General features: G+C 48.2%; 1 protein-coding gene across 3 annotated transcripts in view; it reads left to right on the forward strand.

Annotated features, from left to right (window-relative positions):
- The window catches only part of PTPN14 (protein tyrosine phosphatase non-receptor type 14), a 116642-nt gene that overhangs the window by 68464 nt on the left and 27363 nt on the right, over positions 1-20815 (forward strand). For all 3 annotated transcript variants that reach the window (XM_083175173.1, XM_083175172.1, XM_083175174.1), the window contains exons 3-6: positions 2912-3081; positions 12277-12374; positions 12780-12847; positions 19625-19695. In XM_083175173.1, coding sequence (XP_083031299.1) covers positions 2912-3081; positions 12277-12374; positions 12780-12847; positions 19625-19695 — 407 coding nt within the window. The remainder of the gene's footprint in view (positions 1-2911; positions 3082-12276; positions 12375-12779; positions 12848-19624; positions 19696-20815) is intronic.

Consider the following 20815-nt stretch of genomic DNA (forward strand, 5'->3'; position numbering starts at 1 on the left):
TTACACCTGCGTAGTTTGCTCATAGAAAATGGGGGATATTTGGCCGTATGAAGAGATGTGCTCCTCACCTACCAGTGATCCTCGTTACATAGCCGCCATTACCGGCACACATGCACCAACCCTGTCCTCTGCATACACATAACTCCTCATAGAACGCTGTTCTATGGACCCGCTGACGCTAAGCTTAGTCGTAAATACTGCGTTGCCACACACTGATGGCCATTCAGCTGATGTACGGTTGTGAGTGAGTTACGTACAACACTGCATTGTAGGAATGCATTAGCCTGGTGAGGACTGTGCCTGGCTCTAAAGAACAATCTGCAAAACCGATTCTTGTGTGACCTGCGGTACCGTGACCCAGGTAAGCGAGGACGTTTGCAGTCGTCTTTTCTTTTATATCCTTGTTTCTTAGTAGGCCAAAAACTTGACAACAAAATGAACAACTGTCACCAAATACAATTTATAAGTTAAAACAGAATGGTTTCCGAAATGCCTGGCAGAGCGCCTGGGGAGTGCGCATCACAGCAGAGCGCCTGGGTAGTGCGCATCACAGCAGAGTGCCTGGGGAGTGCGCATCACAGCAGAGTGCCTGGGGAGTGCGCATCACAGCAGAGTGCCTGGGGAGTGCGCATCACAGCAGAGTGCCTGGGGAGTGCGCATCACAGCAGAGTGCCTGGGGAGTGCGCATCACAGCAGAGTGCCTGGGGAGTGCGCATCACAGCAGAGTGCCTGGGGAGTGCGCATCACAGCAGAGCGCCTGGGGAGTGCGCATCACAGCAGAGCGCCTGGGGAGTGCGCATCACAGCAGAGCGCCTGGGGAGTGCGCATCACAGCAGAGCGCCTGGGGAGTGCGCATCACAGCAGAGCGCCTGGGGAGAGCGCATCACAGCAGAGCGCCATACGGTATTAAAATGACTCCACAACTGTCAGAATTGCCTGTTGTTCAGGATGCCGCTGTGTTACACTCCTCCCTGTGCTTCCGTCTGGTGAAGTTTTATGTGTAATCTCTCAGATTTGTGTGGTCCAGTCTGTTGTCATGGGTAGGTCATTTTCCTTCTGTCTGACCTGCCTCTTGTTGGAGCGTAGCAACAGCTGCAGGCTGAGGATTGCTTTGGACATTATATCACGGGGCCTGGTAGATGGTGCTGTGTGATACATTGTTGGAGCGTAGCAACAGCTGCAGACTGAGTATTGCTTTGGACATTATATTACTGGGACTGGTAGATGGCGCTGTGTGATACATTGTTGGAGCGTAGCAACAGCTGCAGGCTGAGTATTGCTTGGGACATAATATCACTGGGACTGGTAGATGGCGCTGTGATCACTGTTGTCTGTGTTGGGTAAGTGTACTCTATTGTATGCTGTTCTGTAGTCCTCCATGTTATGTAGTTTACCTGTTCAGGTCACAGTAAAGTTCCCATATATGTTTGGTCTAAGAGGGAGATATATCAGGGCTTAACGAGGAAGATACTACCAACCAATCCACCCCTAACTGTCATTTTCCACACACATTCTGTAACATGACAGTCAGGAGCTGATTGGCTAGCACTTTATCTCTGTCCAAGTGGTTTGGGCAAATAACCACAGGAGTGCCTCATTGCTGGTGATCTTTCCTCGTGGTTTCTCACCAGTGATGGTGTTACCTCCTCGGCAGTCCTGTAAGGTGCTGATAAATGTTAGCGCCCATGTTGCACAGTCCAGCCCAGGGTTTCAGCAATGGCGCGGCCTCCCCTGTTGGCAGGGAAGAGCGCGCATCAGTTGAAAACAACAATTGTTCATAGTGTAGAGTTATGCGCTGAACGGAATATCTGACGGTTTACATTCCCAGGAGAGCTGGTGGAGATAATGTGCCAGGGCGGAGATTGCTGCCAAAATCTCTTTCCTAGCAGCGTCATTTCATGTTTCCTGTTGTATAAGGGAAAGTGCACGTTAATGTTCTGTGACCTTCAGCAGACATGGACAGAGACGTTACATCAAAACACTTGCTTGTCTTTATATAACCAGCTCCCTGCATGGACTGTACAGGCAGCATAAGCTTATTGCTAATTGTTCGGTTATCAAAACCTTCCAGTCACCTAGGGGCAAGTGGTGGGGGTATTAGCGTCATCAGAGCCCCACGCCACTGCACAATTCAGGTGCACACCATACTGCCATAGATTAGATTAGATTAGATACAACTTTATTGTCATTATCCTAATTTAGGACAACAAAATTCAATTTAGCATCTATCCGTATACAGCCATACTATAAAAAACCAGAAGTCCATCCCATAGATCACAGCTGGCACTGTATGGGCATGGCTGGTGATACAGTTTACATCACCAAGGCCATTCCGACCTTGCGGAAAGAAGGCAAATCTGGGAGGGCAACAAACTCACCCGCAGAAGATACGCCTAAGAGCAGGTTCACTAATGTTCCTGGTTCCAGGAGAGAAGGCCGCTTGGGAAGTCCCTATGGAATGGTGTAATCTCTGAGGGCTGGGGCATGTGCCTGGTTCCAGGAGAGGAGAAGGCCTCTTGGTGAGTCCCTACAAAGAGCCTCTTGGTAAATGCCTACGGACGGAGGGGTGTCATCACTAAAGGATGGGGGATGTTCCTGGTTTCAGGAGAAAAGAAAGCCTCTTGGTGATGCCCTAGGGAATGGTGTAATCTCTGAGGATGGGGGGTTGGGGGGGGGGGAGGGAGGGAATGAATGTGCCTGGTTCCAGCTCCTCACAGATATTCATTCTGCCCACGCAGTATGTTGGTGGTTTCAATGCTTCAAAGTTATTAGTTAGGTAGATTGTCTGTTCAATGCCCAACTGTGATGTTCTGTGGTGTTTTCCAGAATCATGTCATTATTTGTCTCTGCTCAATGCTGTCTTCATTTGTGAAGAAAACACTGTGATACTCACCAGCTCGTCTTTCCCCAGACCCACTACTTTGGCCTCTGGTTTATTGGAAAGTCTCGGCAAGCACGATGGGTGGAGCTTGAAAAATCACTGAAGAAGCAACTGGACAAGTTTTCCATGGAGTCCTTACTTTACTTTGGTGTAATGTTCTATGTGCCAAGTGTCTCCTACCTAAACCACGGCATCACCAGGTAAGTAGTCATGTTGGACAGCAGATAAAAACCACTTCCATTTAGTCTGCCCATGTATGTACATACAATCACACTTAATAAACCAGTATATTTTGGGAGCTAGTTTTGTCTGAACCACATGCCCTATATCATGCTCTTTCATTTCTCTCATCCCTACATCTGAGATTCTCCTGTGCTGCCCCTTTTTCTCAGGAACTCTCACCCTTGCCCTATCAGACATTCTGCCAAGCTCCCCATCCTTCATACAAGCTTGTAAGGTATTTCTATTCATTAATACTTCTCTGCCCCTGCAATACGTGACTTTGTGACCACCCAATTCTTCATGTGACAATTTGTATAAATGGCAGAACCAGGTCTATCTGGCCTTTTAAGCTGATTGCTGCTTCAAATGTAATGGCCGTGTTATCGGGGGCCCCGCTGGTGCCCCGTGGTCCTGGGCTTTGAGGTAAATTTATTGTTTCTCTTCCAACATGCACAATTTTTGACTGACCAGCAAAGTGACAGTACCGGCCCGATGTGTTTGCGTGTGTCCCTGCTGATCTATCATTGCTGTGTAACAATGTACCTGGGCTGCACATGTGATGACCATGGATGTACCAAACGCTTGGTCATCATATCCTTGTTCAAACTGCCAGCTTTAAAGATGGCCGCACCCATGCTAATTTGGTCTCTGGGCCCAGGGTGTGATCTAGGTCTACAGTCAAAATGCCAACTCATGAAATAATCGATGTGCGGTTTTTAGGGTTTTTTATGTCAATATCGACACCTAAGCATGTCCACCCCTAATTAATGTTGAATATTGGCATGTCCTCGTTTTGCTTGTGCTACCTGATGTCAACGTCTTCCTTTCAATGCGTCAACCATTACCACGTTGACCTTTTACTTTTGTTGACCTTTTGTCAAGGTCGACTTAGTGAATGTCGACCTTGTTGTGTCGACTTAGACATTGTCTGTGAGCCATCCTGATACCCTGTCTGACGCGCTGAGCCACACAATCACCCTGATATGGTCTGAAACATACGTGGGCAAGTTCTCTACAGGAGCCGCAGGTTGATGTGGCCTTGTAAGTGGTGGCACACGTTGCCGCAGGGTTTGTTTTATTCCAACGTGGCCAATTATCCTACTATTAAGAGTCATCTTTTTGTAGCAAGTACAGTCACCAAAAAATTGTGTTCCCTGAAAGCTAATAAGGTGGCTAATGCTTCGAGAGAGAAAGAGATGTAGTTTCACTTGCTGCCACCAGATGCATTGCTGCGGTGACACAAAGATACGCCTCACCTCTGAGGTGCAGCACCACCAGTGACCACTAGAGGCCACTCGACAGACCACATTATTCCAGAAGGTGAAAGCAAAATGATCTGTGTTAAACTTGCTGGCTATGGAGAGAGGCAGCTGTGAGGACAGAGATTGGGGGTAGGAGCAGATGGGGGCTAAGCTGTCATTCTGACGGGCATTTAACTAGTTGTTATATTGTTACCCACAAGTCCCTGCACGGTACATGATGGAGGGTAACGGGAGATGTGTGCGATTATATGGTGCGTCCGTGTGTTACATGCAGCCATTCCCTGGTATGCTGGATTATCCCCGATGAAAGGATATGTTGCTCTGGGAGTATGTGCTGGCAATCCAAGCGTTCTCCCTGTAATTTGTGGTGATGAATGCAGCAGCTCCGGCTCGGAGAGGAAGATTCAGGTTACAACTTGCGTCCGTCTCCCGGCGAGCGTGCCGCTACTGGCCTCTCCTTGCATAGTTCACGTGTGGAGTTTATTTTTAACAAATAGTGGCCTTTTAGGGTGAAAAAACAGTCTGTTCCTTCCCAGCAAAGGCAAACACTGAGATTCCAGAGCGACTGTTTACACTGCGTCGCAAGCTGATGGGTTGTAAAGGGCAGAATCCGTGCGCGTTCTTTTATACAGTGTCTGCCATGCCTTGGCAAGACTGAGATACACAGAGCGAGGAGAAGACTGGGGGACGATGCGTTCTAGCTGTCTGTGTGTAATAGGTAGTGTTAAATATATATGTGTGTGTGTGTGTGTGTGTGTGTACATTATATAGGTGTGCGGACATACAGCATCCGGGTGCTTCATGCCACATGTACATAAATGTATTATTATTATTTATTATTAGTTTCTTATATAGCGCACACATATTCCGCAGCGCTGTACAGAGACTATTTGAACATTCACATCAGTCCCTGCCCAAGTGGAGCTTACAATCTATATTCTCTACCACATGTACACGCACACACAGACATTCTAGGGTTAATTTAGTTGGAACCCATGACCTCAGTGCTGTGAGACAGTAATGCCGACCATTACACCATCCGTACTGCCCCGTATATATAACACATGGTGGGGATAGAACCCATGACCTCAGTGCTGTGAGGCAGTAATGCTAACCATTACACCGTCCGTACTGCCCCGTATATATAACACATGGTGGGGATAGAACCCATGTCCTCAGTGATGTGAGGCAGTAATGCCGACCATTACACCATCCGTACTGCCCCGTATATATAACACATGGTGGGGATAGAACCCATGTCCGCAGTGCTGTGAGGCAGTAATGTTAACCATTACACCGTCCGTACTGCCCCGTATATATAACACATGGTGGGGATAGAACCCATGACCTCAGCGCTGTGAGGCAGTAATGTAACCATTACACCATCCGTACTGCCCGTATATATAACACATGGTGGGGATAGAACCCATGACCTCAGTGCTGTGCGGCGGTAATGCTAACCATTACACCATCCGTACTGCCCCGTATATATAACACATGGTGGGAATAGAACCCATGACCTCAGTGCTGTGAGGCAGTAATGTAACCATTACACCATCCGTACTGCCCTGTATATATAACACATGGTGGGGATAGAACCCATGACCTCAGTGCTGTGAGGCAGTAATACTAACCATTACACCATCCGTAGTGCCCCGTATATATAACACATGGTGGGGATAGAACCCATGACCTCAGTGCTGTGAGACAGTAATGTAACCATTACACCATCCGTACTGCCCAGTATATATAACACATGGTGGGGATAGAACCCATGACCTCAGTGCTGTGAGGCAGTAATGCTAACCATTACACCATCCGTACTGCCCCGTATATATAACACATGGTGGGAATAGAACCCATGACCTCAGCGCTGTGAGGCAGTAATATAACCATTACACCATCCGTACTGCCCCGTATATATAACACATGGTGGGGATAGAACCCATGACCTCAGTGCTGTGAGGCAGTAATGCTAACCATTACACCATCCGTACTGCCCCGTATATATAACACATGGTGGGGATAGAACCCATGACCTCAGCTCTGTGAGGCAGTAATGTAACCATTACACCATCCGTACTGCCCCGTATATATAACACATGGTGGGAATAGAACCCATGACCTCAGCGCTGTGAGGCAGTAATGTAACCATTACACCATCCGTACTGCCACGTATATATAACACATGGTGGGGATAGAACCCATGACCTCAGTGCTGTGAGGCAGTAATGCTAACCATTACACCGTCCGTACTGCCCCGTATATATAACACATGGTGGGGATAGAACCCATGACCTCAGTGCTGCGAGGCAGTAATGTAACCATTACACCGTCCGTACTGCCCCGTATATATAACACATGTTGGGGATAGAACCCATGACCTCAGCACTGTGAGGCAGTAATACTAACCATTACACCGTCCGTACTGCCTTGTATATATAACACATGGTGGGGATAGAACCCATTACCTCAGTGCTGTGAGGCAGTAATACTAACCATTACACCGTCCGTACTGCCTTGTATATATAACACATGGTGGGGATAGAACCCATGACCTCAGTGCTGTGAGGCAGTAATGCTATAACCATTACACCATCCGTACTGCCCCGTATATATAACACATGGTAGGGATAGAACCCATGACCTCAGCGCTGTGAGGCAGTAATGTAACCATTACACCGTCCGTACTGCCCCGTATATATAACACATGGTGGGGATAGAACCCATGACCTCAGTGCTGTGAGGCAGTAATGTAACCATTACACTGTCCGTACTGCCCCGTATATATAACACATGGTGGGGATAGAACCCATGACCTCAGTGCTATGAGGCAGTAATGCTAACCATTACACCATCCGTACTGCCCCGTATATATAACACATGGTGGGGATAGAACCCATGACCTCAGTGCTGTGAGGCAGTAATGCTAACCATTACACCATCCGTACTGCCCTGTATATATAACACATGGTGGGATAGAACCCATGACCTCAGCGCTGTGGGGCAGTAATATAACCATTACACCGTCCGTACTGCCCTGTATATATAACACATGGTGGGAATAGAACCCATGACCTCAGTGCTGTGAGGCAGTAATGTAACCATTACACCATCCGTACTGCCCCATATATATAACACATGGTGGGGATAGAACCCATGACCTCAGTGCTGTGAGGCAGTAATACTAACCATTACACCATCCGTACTGCCCTGTATATATAACACATGGTGGGGATAGAACCCATGACCTCAGTGCTGTGAGGCAGTAATGTAACCATTACACCATCCGTACTGCCCTGTATATATATAACACATGGTGGGGATAGAACCCACGACCTCAGCGCTGTGAGGCAGTAATGTAACCATTACACTGTCCGTACTGCCCCGTATATATAACACATGGTGGGGATAGAACCCATGACCTCAGTGCTGTGAGGCAGTAATGTAACCATTACACCATCCGTACTGCCCTGTATATATAACACATGGTGGGGATAGAACCCATGACCTCAGTGCTGTGAGGCAGTAATGCTATAACCATTACACCGTCCATACTGCCCTAAATAATAATAAATACTCAGATTCCCTGCTCTTCTGATCGGTAATCCTATTGGCGGATCAGGGAATAACCGTATAATAAAAATCTGGCTCTGACCAATAAAATGTTTGGATTTCTCTGACCCCGTGGTCGCTCTCCATGTAGGGCCGGTGGAACCCGTGCTTTCAGAACTTATAGAGCTTCTGGACTATTATGTAAGTACTCGTATCGCGATATCTAATCTGTGTGAGATACAGAGGCACTGGCCAGCGCTCTAGGCGTTATTAATTACCTGCCAGCATTGGTTCCGCTCTCCGCTTTGCCCGCAGCTGTGAAACTGTTCATTTAGGATGTTCTAGCTCTCGGTCTACCTCCCCTTCCTAAATGCCAGCATTCCTGGTAGCTCCCACGGACATTGTGCAGAGTGCCAGCCTGTATCACATTCCTCGGATGCTTCTAGCATAGTTGATCTATGTAATTTAACGTGTGATTAAACTTAACACGTTACATGCCAGCGGCCATCTTGGAGACGCGACGGTGTGAATAGTTATACCGGTCACCGTTATAAATGACAAGAAATTTTGGCTGAACCCATTTACGGTAATCTATAGGCTTGGATTTGGTTATCTGCGGGAGCCCGTTGGGGGTGTTGCGTTACGAGACGGCCGTTTTTTTGCTTGTGCCTCTATGGAAGACCAGGATTTGCTTTGCTTATTGCAGGCCGGGGAAGGGGGTTTAGGCCAGTGATGGCTAACCTTGACACTCCAGCTATGTGCCATGCTAAAACTGATGCAGGGCATGCTGGGATGTGTAGTTCAACAACAGCTGGAGTGTCAAGGTTAGCCATCACTGGTTTAGGCACTAGGAGGGGACTTAGGGTTAGGCTGCAGGGTGGGGGGTTAGGTTTAGGTGGTGGGGTAGGAGTTAGGTTTAGGCAGTAGTGGGGGAGGGCTAGGCTGTGGGAAGGGAGGGTTAATGGGGGGGGGGGGGCATGGGGAAGGTACGTACAGTATACTTACCTGACCTCTGTCCGGATTCCCTCCATCGGGATGCCCGCGGCTGTATTCTGACCCCTGGTATTCCCACCGCCGGTCTGTATGTATCCTTAATCACATATGTACTTACATAAGTATGTATCATGCAGGACAGCGTATGCTCAGTGGGAAGCGGCAACCGTGTGGGGTTCTGGGAGAGGTCCGATTGGATCCCTCTCAGGGGAAATCACAAAGAGAAGCCCAAACAGTTCTACTGTGTAATGCCGGCCATAGAGTAAGGGGGTAGTGCTATGGATGGGGTTAATGCTGGGGCCAGGGTAATACTGGGCCAGGACAGTTCCAGAAAACATGGAGGCTGTTCTTCCCCGATACGGTTGCGGCAGTAGTGCATCCGCTTAGTGGCTATGGTTTGATGGAGTATGATATAACACTTGTATATAAGTAAAGGGCTTTGGACTCTCAGGAAGGGTGGTATCCCCATCATTTTGTGCACAAGAAGATACATTTCAGATGGATATATTGTTTGGAATGAATCCAGTTAGGTGCAAGTAGCGGTTCCACGAGTGCGCACTACCGGAGTATTCCCTAATCCAATTAAAAATGTCTATTTGGGCAATGACCAGCCGGGGTTTTTAACGGTGTTAAATGTCTGATTTGTGCATTCTTTTTTCAAAAGGGAAATTTTTTTAAAAAGCAAACTCTCTCTTTTCATGCTTTTTGGGGTACTTTGGGGTGCATACAGCAACAAAATAGTTGATTTTGGGATACTTTGAGAAAATTGCTTTTCTTAAAACCCAGAAATGACATGGAATTCTAGGACTTATTAAGCTCATTGGAAACTTGCAATTGCATAAATAGTCATTAGTGGGTGTCCCAGGTTCCCAACATTTTATCTCTAAAATAAGCATTTTCCCCACTATTGCCTGTGAGGTGTGAACGGTAATACAGGAGTGTACTCTGGTTTAATGCGCGTTGATAATTGGATTGCAGTGTCAGTTCACTGAGATAACGGCACCTCGTACCCAATTGGATGGACTCAATCAAGTTGTGATGGAAGAGACAAGTCTCCCTAAATATCATATAGATCAGGGGTTCTCAAACTCGGTCCTCAGGACCCCACACAGGTCACGGTTTCCAGGTTATCCAGCAGGTACGGTGCACGGTGTTCCTTCAAATCATTTGCTGCTTTTCAAAATATCTATGGAGGGAAAACAAATATGGATGCCATTAACACAAACAGGAAATATATTTGTGGAACCGGAACTAGGCCCCAAAAACAGATGTATTGAATATGTATAAAATCCTTCCACAATTTTCAGGTCACGATATTGCACTGCTTTAATTCAGGCATCTTAGGCCACAGAAACACAAAATAAATGTAACTCTTATATGTACAATGAGTAATGAGCACAACCGTTCATAAAATGTGTATATCCAGCCCAAAAATTCACAATGAACGTTTATATATCTCCTACTCTGACGGTGCTGCGGGGGGGCTAACGCTCCCGGACTAGATAGTGCGTCACAATACACTTACTGACGCGCACATTCCGTGTTTCCGCCCTCAGACTATTAAGTGGCAGATTTTCACCAAAACATCTTCTGTTCTCAAAATAGAAATCACGTGAAAGTTCCAGCAGATCCCGAACTTGTTATAAGAAGCCCTCTGTCTCCTGCCGTTACTGTAGCTCGGCGCAGAGAAATGTCGTCTTACCAAATATATTTATACTTTAATTCCCCTTTTGTTTTATGAAAAGATTATTCACGATAACGTTGCTGAAATGTACAACTTCTGATGGCGATTAGTGCAGCTGGTGGTGCCTGCATTCACCAGCAGTGTGTGTGTGTGTGTGTGTGTATGTATACATAGCTACCATGTGTATGTATGTGTATGAAAAGGGCCAACTGGGGAAATGTATTCGTAGGGGGCCCATGTTCAGGGGTGTGGCCAGTCCCCAAAGGGGGTGTGGCCAGCTGTTGATTGTGGTCTTGATTCCGAAACGGACGCATCCTCCGGCTATCTGCAGGCTGTGCATGTGCCTAGGCCGTACTACCGGATTGGACAGTGGACGGTGGGGAGATGGTTACCATAACTACTGGCATATCATTGTATTAATGTCTGCCTACAAACGGAACATGAAATATTGTGACAGCAAGTGTCCTGGATTCAAGCCAATGAAATGGCCGCAGCCCTCTCTACATGGGTGCACAGCTTGGGTTGACCACAGCATGAGACCATGTTTTTAAGATGGCATTCCCGCTGGGCAGTGCCTAATGCTGAGTACAGCATCACCCGCCTATAGGAATCTTCAGGTGTCCTCAGAAACGAGTGTGCCGACGTGTTAAGGTTATTTGAGTTAGCGATGGGCACAGGATCAAGCGTCTGTTAGTGCGGCTGCCAGCCTTTTGTACGGCATCTTAATCTCCATAATCTGTAAAGTGATGCGCCTTCAAAGGCCGGGACTTTATCTCTGCATTTATGATTTGTCGAGGTTTCGCTCATGAGCCAAGTGGGAGTAATTACAACTTGTGGCTTTCACATTTCCCTTTTTTGTTTTTAAAGTTTTTTGTATTCATGTGCCTGTTTTTTTGCGTACAGTGGAGGTGGCCATTTTGTGGACCGAGGCAGCATTCTTAAAATGGCGTTAATCCAACTTAGGTTGTCTCCAAAGCGCCGTAAGGAACCGCCCACAAAATGACGCCAGAACTGCGCAGTCCTAATCGCTGCATTGTATTTCGTTTTTCTGTTGTTGTTTTTGTTTTAAGCAGTAATAACTTGTCCTAAACTAGGCGTAATTCTGACACCCACCGTAATGTATTTTAGGACAGAAGAAAAAAAGGGACTGTTATCTGGGGAGCGCACAAAGAAAAGGATTTTTAAAACGTAACCTTTATTATTTTGTCATTAGAAATCCCCTAATTTTACTGTATGGGGATTGTGGTTTGCAGCGAAAAATAGAGGTTAAAAAGACTTACAGACATATACACACTCAATGTGCTCAAAGATAAGAAATAAAGTGTTTAAAATCACTCGGATCCAATTTGAAAGATGTTTGTTTAGTATTAGCCGATGGTACTGTGTAACATATAATTGTTTTCTTTATTGGTAAGCGTTTCCAGCTGTGTGATGGGTATTTTTGCACTAAACTCAAATATTACAAGATTTACACACTGCCTGATGTTCTGGTATGGTACAAATGGTCCTGAACCATCTGTTTATAGAAAATTTATGTGTGCCACCTACTGGTGGTTAATCAGGTTTACACCAGTTGGTTCAAATAGGACTTGTAATGGTCCCACCGTAATGTACATATACTGCGAGACGCACGGCTTCTTTTATAATGATTGTACTAATTGGCTGCTTCCCTTCCTCAGGTACCAGTATTACCTCCAGCTACGGAAGGACGTGTTTGAGGGACGCCTGCACTGTACTGTGGAGCAGTACATCCGACTAGCTGCGCTAGCGGTCCAAGGTAATATCGCATGTTTATTACCGCTTCATTATCCACCTATGCCAGCCTCTCTGCGGGACCTGCTCCCTCCATCCCTGTATGTCAGATTATAGCGGAAATTATATCCCTACCCACAACATTCTGTTCTACGTGGAAATGCACAATATGACTGGCGGGTCATCTGACGACCTTCTACGCTTATCCTCCCCCACCAGGATGCGCATTGTCCCATAGTGGCCCCCAAGCACCGCACTGTTGTGGAGCCACTGGCGCAGGAAAGGTTTTGCACGTTTTCCGCATTTATTGAATTCCGCTGAAACGTGAATTAGGAGCGTTCGTCATCCATGTAGCACTTGCACTGTGGCCTTCAGTTTCCAGATATCGTGAAGCGTCTGACAATTAATAAGGACGTGTTTTGTCTTGCAGTGGAATTTAAGGATTATACTCTCTTTGAGACTCACGACTTCCTCAGAAATTACATGCTGTTTCCTGCGGTAAGTTCTCACCTTGCACCAGTTACCCCTCACAACGGCCTCATTTTTGGAGCTAATTCCCCCCCTGAACTTCTTAGAAGTCTGATGGTTAGAGTTCCTATGGGTTTAGTCCTTAAGTTACAGTTCCGCACTTTCTGTATGGTTTCATGGTTTGCGGTGGAGTATTGTATGTGTGTTTGTTATAATCCTTTGCTCCCATAACTAGGGTGAGAGTCCGTTATTTATTGTGTGACGTGGTGGGAAAGGAGTTCTTACATTGTGACCAACTCGTGCGTCACCGCCGCTGCTGCGCTGCATGTCGCAGTGTTCTGCAGCACATTTGCAAAAGGCTCTGCAACTAGAAAACATTGACTTCTTTCCTTCTCGAACGAGTGACCTCTGTCCTGGAGCGTCAGGTGTTTTTTTTTTTTTTTTTATACAAGATTGGTGAAAGCAAAATGATCTTTTGTTTAAAAAAGGTGCCAAAAGGGTTCTGCGGTGCTGTGAAAGTCAAATAAACTAGTTAGACCTCCCAGTATAGGTTTACACCTGCACTGGACAAAGGGTGATATGTAATTGACATAAAGGGTTACATCTGGGGCATTCAAAATGAATACATTTAAATGAAACCCCTAAAAGCCATTATCTCATTTACAAAATAACTCCGTATGGAAAACACGCATGGCTGCCAGAGGCGGGCACTCGGGCGCTGAATGTGTCATGTGATGGGAGAGTGGGAGGGGACGGATATCACATAACAGAACTCGTAGATCTGTTCCAATCCACGTGGACTCAGATTGGGAACAGTAAAGTGTGTGAAAGCGTGGCAAGGAAACCAAAACAAAATGATAAAAATGCATGTCGACCTGATCATGTATTGCCTATTTGCTTGTGTCAACATTGTGTCACTGTCGACCTTGTGAATGTTGACCTTTTTCAACCTATTGACTATCAAAATAGACACTGCGCCTAATTCAAACCTGACCGCAAAGCTGTTATATAATACTGGCTGCGATTTAGGTATCAGGTTGAACCCCCCCCCTCAGGTTGTCGACACCATATGATCAACATGGCCGAAAGGTCAACACAGTCAAGAGTGGACTCTGAATAATATAGCGGTAGCTGATCGGGGCGCCTGATCCGAGGCATGGCGGCTACACGTGCTCAGGTGTCAACTGTGACACACAAACATGACCTTTTATTTGTGCCGTCTTGTGTCTCTGTGTTCCCACTCTCTCCCTCTCAGTCTCTCTCTCTCTCACTCTTTGTTGCTCTGCCTGTCTCGCTCTCTCTCCCTCTCAGTCTCTCTCTCTCTCTCACTCTTTGTTGCTCTGTCTGTCTCGCTCTCTCTCCCTCTCAGTCTCTCTCTCTCTCTCACTCTTTGTTGCTCTGTCTGTCTCGCTCTCTCTCCCTCTCAGTCTCTCTCTCTCTCTCACTCTTTGTTGCTCTGTCTGTCTCGCTCTCTCTCCCTCTCAGTCTCTCTCTCTCTCTCACTCTTTGTTGCTCTGTCTGTCTCGCTCTCTCTCCCTCTCAGTCTCTCTCTCTCTCTCACTCTTTGTTGCTCTGTCTGTCTCGCTCTCTCTCCCTCTCAGTCTCTCTCTCTCTCTCTTTCACTCTTTGTTGCTCTGTCTGTCTCTCTCTCTGCCTGTCTGTCTCGCTCTCTCTGCCTGTCTGTCTCGCTCTCTCTGCCTGTCTGTCTCGCTCTCTCTGCCTGTCTGTCTCGCTCTCTCTGCCTGTCTGTCTCGCTCTCTCTCTGCCTGTCTGTCTCGCTCTCTCTCTGCCTGTCTGTCTCGCTCTCTCTGCCTGTCTGTCTTGCTCTCTCTGCCTGTCTGTCGGTTTGTCTGTCTCGCTCTCTCTGCCTGGCTCGCTCTCTCTGCCTGTCTCGCTCTCTCTGCCTGTCTCGCTCTCTCTGCCTGTCTGTCGGTTTGTCTGTCTCGCTCTCTGCCTGTCTCTGTCTGTCTTGCTCTCTGCCTCGCTCTCTGCCTGTCGGTTTGTCTGTCTCGCTCTCTCTGCCTGTCTCGCTCTCTCTGCCTGTCTCGCTCTCTCTGCCTGTCTCGCTCTCTCTGCCTGTCTCGCTCTCTCTGCCTGTCTGTTGGTTTGTCTGTCTCGCTCTCTCTGCCTGTCTCTGTCTGTCTTGCTCTCTGCCTCGCTCTCTGCCTGTCGGTTTGTCTGTCTTGCTCTCTGCCTGTCTCTGTCTGTCTGTCTCGCTCTCTCTGCCTGTCTCTGTCTGTCTGTCTCGCTCTCTCTGCCTGTCTGTCTCGCTCTCTCTGCCTGTCTCTGTCTGTCTGTCTCGCTCTCTCTGCCTGTCTCTGTCTGTCTGTCTCGCTCTCTCTGCCTGTCTGTCTCGCTCTCTCTGTCTGTCTGTCTCGCTCTCTCTGCCTGTCGGTTTGTCTGTCTCGTTCTCTCTGCTTGTCTGTCGGTTTGTCTGTCTCGCTCTCTCTGCCTGTCGGTTTGTCTGTCTCGTTCTCTCTGCTTGTCTGTCGGTTTGTCTGTCTCGCTCTCTCTGCCTGTCGGTTTGTCTGTCTCGTTCTCTCTGCTTGTCTGTCGGTTTGTCTGTCTCGCTCTCTCTGCCTGTCGGTTTGTCTGTCTCGTTCTCTCTGCCTGTCTGTCGGTTTGTCTGTCTCGCTCTATCTGCCAGTCTGTCGGTTTGTCTGTCTCGCTCTCTGCCTGTCGGTTTGTCTGTCTCGCTCTCTGCCTGTCGGTTTGTCTGTCTCGCTCTCTGCCTGTCTGTCGGTTCGTCTGTCTCTCTCTCTGCCTGTCGGTTTGTCTGTCTCGCTCTATCTGCCAGTCTGTCGGTTTGTCTGTCTCGCTCTCTGCCTGTCGGTTTGCCTGTTGGTTTGTCTGTCTCGCTCTCTGCCTGTCGGTTTGTCTGTCTCGCTCTCTATGCCTGTCTGTCTGTCTGTCTCGGTCTCTCTTGCCAGTCTGTCGGTTTGTCTGTCTCGCTCTCTCTTGCCTGTCTGTCGGTTTGTCTGTCTCGCTCTCTCTTGCCTGCCTGTCGGTTTGTCTGTCTCGCTCTCTCTGCCTGTCTGTCGGTTTGTCTGTCTCGCTCTCTCTGCCTGTCTGTCGGTTTGTCTGTCTCGCTCTCTGCCTGTCGGTTTGTCTGTCTCGCTCTCTCTGCCTGTCTCTGTCTGTCTGTCTCGCTCTCTCTGCCTGTGTCGGTTTGTCTGTCTCGCTCTCTCTGCCTGCCTGTCGGTTTGTCTGTCTCGCTCTCTCTTGCCTGCCTGTCGGTTTGTCTGTCTCGCTCTCTCTGCCTGTCTGTCGGTTTGTCTGTCTCGCTCTCTCTGCCTGTCTGTCGGTTTGTCTGTCTCGCTCTCTCTGCCTGTCTGTCGGTTTGTCTGTCTCGCTCTCTGCCTGTCGGTTTGTCTGTCTCGCTCTCTCTGCCTGTCTCTGTCTGTCTGTCTCGCTCTCTCTGCCTGTCTGTCGGTTTGTCTGTCTCGCTCTCTATGCCTGTCTGTCGGTTTGTCTGTCTCGCTCTCTGCTTGTCGGTTTGTCTGTCTCGCTCTCTCTGCCTGTCTGTCGGTTTGTCTGTCTCGCTCTCTGCTTGTCGGTTTGTCTGTCTCGCTATCGCTCTCTGTCTGTCTCCTGTGTATATCACTGTGTATGAGACGGTCTCCGGCTGGAGAACGCGGTCACTGCTGTACAAACAATGATAATATTGTTCAAAGCCGTCTCTGTTTTGGAACCTGCTTTCTCCTGTGTTACATTGTGTCCATCTGTCTAAACACCATTCGGGCTGCATGACACAGGCGTCACCCCAATCCGGGATAGATAATACTCTGCTTTTCCATACAGGCCACAGGAAGGTCCAGCTTTTATACATTTATTTACAGGTATGTAAAGTAGCGCACACATATTCCACAGCGCTGTACAGAGACCATTCCGTTCCAGTAGAGCTTGCACTCCATATTCCCTATATATGGACGTTCTAGGCTCCCAACAAAACCCTAGAGCAGGCATGTCCAAACTATGGCCCTCCAGCTGAAACTACAAGTCCGTCCCATCATGCCGTGCCACAGTTTTGCTATTAGGGAATGCTAAAACTATGGCAAGGCATGCTGGGATGTATAGTTTCACAACACTGCAGCAGATGAAAGAGACCTGAGGAGGACCACCGGCGTAATGCCACCCACAATGCCATGCACCGGTATGCAGCAAGAAGTGTCTGCATATTGCCGGTTACTAACGCCATATGCATGAATAATGTCAAGGGACAGTTCTCCAGCTGAGATTCCGTCTGCACCGAGGGAGGTGCTGGGGAGGGATCTCATTGGATCGTAGTCTTGTATTGGGTAACGCCATCTGAAAATGGCATTCTACATCATTTGACAAGCGTAATTTTCGGAGATACAGATTGATGCATCCCACCCCTAAAGAGCTCTTCCGGCAGGTACATCTTCCTACAGGCGCCGGTACGCAGGTGAGGGCGACATGTATACCAATTGTGATCTATATCTAGATGCATCCAGCCCTATGTCAGGTCCTCCGGTGCTCAGGACACGATTCGGGAGGTGTTTGGGTTGTACAGACATGTATCCTCCTGCGTATCGCCAGTTACCTCTCCCTTACACATACCTGTGTGACAGAGCCCCAGGGGAAAGACTGGGGAGCTTTGCTGAGCACAATACCCATGGCCCGGAGCCTTGTTTTCCGAAGCCTTCTGTCACTCTGTGGTCTGGTTGTGTTACACTCCCTGTGTGTGTTATTGCTTCATCTGTCAGCCACACTTGGAACAACTTCAGAAATGTATTCAGGGCTATTGAAGCGGAGATTTCATTCTTGATAGAGAAGTGCGGTGAGGTTTCTGTGATGCCGGCAGGATGAGGATAAAGAGGCGAAGGGCTCCCGCAAGGTGTGCGCTGCTGTGGTACTACAAGCCCCAGCATTCCCTGGTAGACTGTGGAATGCGAAAAAGCTACTGTATACAGTATGTACATTGCAGTAGGTTAAACTGCGACAGGTAAAGCTTGCTGGAGCTTGTGGTTCAACAGCAGTTGGAGAGCTATATGTTACCTTACCTAGTTCACATTTGTCTGTGTCACCACCTGTCCAGTATCTCTGGGTCCCCATATGGCGGCCATTATTCTCATGTGGTGTCTCAGTGTCACCACCTGTCCAGTATCTCTGGGTCCCCAGACGGTGGCCATTATTCTAATGTGGTGTCTCAGTGTCACCACCTGTCCAGGATCTCTGGGTTCCCAGACGGCGGCCATTATTCTAATGTGGTGTCTCAGTGTCACTACCTGTCCAGGATCTCTGGGTTCCCAGTTGGTGCCCATTATTCTACTGTGGTGTCTCAGTGTCACCACCTGTCCAGGAACTCTGGGTTCTCTGGCGGCGGCCATTATTCTCATGTGGTGTCTCAGTGTCACCACGTGTCCAGGATCTCTGGGTTCCCAGATGGCGGTCATTATTCTTATGTGGTGTCTCAGTGTCACCACCTGTCCAGGATCTCTGGGTTCCCAGATGGCGGTCATTATTCTTATGTGGTGTCTCAGTGTCACCACCTGTCCAGGATCTCTGGGTTCCCAGATGGCGGTCATTATTCTCATGTGGTGTCTCAGTGTCACCACCTGTCCAGGATCTCTGGGTTCCCAGACGGCGGTCATTATTCTTATGTGGTGTCTCTGTCACCACCTGTCCAGGATCTCTGGGTTCTCTGGCGGCGGCCATTATTCTCATGTGGTGTCTCAGTGTCACCACCTGTCCAGAATCTCTGGGTTCCCAGATGGCGGTCATTATTCTCATGTGGTGTCTCAGTGTCATCACCTGTCCAGGATCTCTGGGTTCCCAGATGGCGGTCATTATTCTCATGTGGTGTCTCAGTGTCATCACCTGTCCAGGATCTCTGGGTTCTCTGACGGCGGCCATTATTCTCATGTGGTGTCTCAGTGTCATCACCTGTCCAGGATCTCTGGGTTCTATGGCGGCGGCTATTATTCTCATGTGGTATCTCAGTGTCACCACCTATCCAGGGTCTCTGGGTTCTCTGGCGGCGGCCATTATTCTCATGTGGTATCTCAGTGTCACCACCTATCCAGGGTCTCTGGGTTCTCTGACGGCGGCCATTATTCTCATGTGGTGTCTCAGTGTCACCACCTGTCCAGGATCTCTGGGTTCCCAGATGGCGGTCATTATTCTCATGTGGTGTCTGTGTCACCACCTGTCCAGGATCTCTGGGTTCCCAGGTGGTGGTCATTATTCTAATATGGCACCACTGAATGTTCCTGCCTTGTGTATGTCTTCTGGTCCTGCTGTACAAAGGGTGTCTATTGGGAAGGGACGGAGGTATTAGTGGGTATAGTGCCAACCTAGGTCCTCCATCTTGGAAGGTAAGAAGTGATCGGAAGTAACAGTCGAGGGGGCAGCCATTACTGCTCCTCACCCTGTGTGACCTCATTGGCTTTCACCTCACCGTCTTCACATGGCATTATACGATGGTTTACTTATGAGATAAACCTGGATGGAGAGGGATATTGTGATCCTTCTCCCGGAACAATTACCTCTGATATCCGGAACTAGTCAGTTATCGCTTCGGGTAATGAATATGCTTTATGTGATTGCGCTGCTTCTGCTGTCCTGTTATATGACCAGTTACAGTGATTTTGGTCCGACCGGCTCCGATCATAAATTGTGTAGCTGCGCAGCGGTCACCCTGGTTCATCGCCAAATAGGAGTCTTGATCAAGGCCTAGATCTATATTCTATATTTTATGATTTGTGTAGTCGTCCTATGTTAATAATATGGCTGGACTAGAATCGTCCGCAGTGATTATTATACCTTCTCATTGTGTCATTACAGGGCTGGATCCAGGACAAAGCTTTATTGGAGGAATTATACCACAAGGTGGCGCTAGAAAGCAAGGCTCTGAGGTGAGACGCAATGGTCTCCTGTTACTATATCAGTCCTGACGCAGAGAGTCCCCGGAACATCGGCCCATTGGGCTGATGGAATGCTGCAGTCTGCTGTGGCCATTTTGTTTGGCTCTCTCATGGCGGCTGCGCACTGCGTGGTTATTCATTGGGGTTACCTGTGTGTTGTCGGGAAGTTACACTGAATGCTGTGAGCGGCACGCGTACTTCTGAGTGGTCCTAGATGATCTGTGGCTGCTAATATCCATATAAGTGGTTGCAGGGTGTTCTCCTATATACATGTGTGTGGTGTCCTGAATATATTGTCGCTCTTTTATATAAATACTGTTGTAAGTCTGTATACACGCTGTGTAATATTGCTGTCCTGTATACACCCTGCGGTAATGTAACCCTCTCCTGTATACAACCTGCGGTAATGTAACCCTCTCCTGTGTACACTCTGCGGTAATGTAACCCTCCCTGTGTACACCCTGCGGTACTGTAACCCTCTCCTGTGTACACCCTGCAGTATGTAAATGTCCTGTATACACCCTGTGGTAATGTAACCCTCTCCTGTGTACACCCTGCGGTAATGTAACCCTCTCCTGTGTACACCCTGTGGTAATGTAACCCTCTCCTGTGTACACCCTGTGGTAATGTAACCCTCTCCTGTGTACACCCTGTGGTAATGTAACCCTCTCCTGTGTACACCCTGCAGTAATGTAACCCTGTCCTGTGTACACCCTGCGGTAATATAACCCTCTCCTGTGTACACCCTGCGGTATGACGCTGTCCTGTATACACCCTGCCGTAATGTAACCCTCTCCTGTATACACCCTGTGGTAATATAACCCTCTCCTGTGTACACCCTGCGGTAATGTAACCCTCTCCTGTGTACACCCTGCGGTAATGTAACCCTCTCCTGTGTACACCCTGTGGTAATGTAACCCTCTCCTGTGTACACCCTGCGGTAATGTAACCCTCTCCTGTGTACACCCTGTGGTAATGTAACCCTCCCTGTGTACACCCTGCGGTAATGTAAACCTCTCCTGTGTACACCCTGTGGTAATGTAACCCTCTCCTGTGTACACCCTGTGGTAATGTAGCCCTCTCCTGTGTACACCCTGCGGTATGTCGCTGT

Source organism: Crinia signifera, chromosome 3 (assembly GCF_055691185.1).
Source record: "Crinia signifera chromosome 3, ASM5569118v1, whole genome shotgun sequence".
In the NCBI taxonomy this organism is placed as follows: Eukaryota; Metazoa; Chordata; class Amphibia; order Anura; family Myobatrachidae; genus Crinia; species Crinia signifera.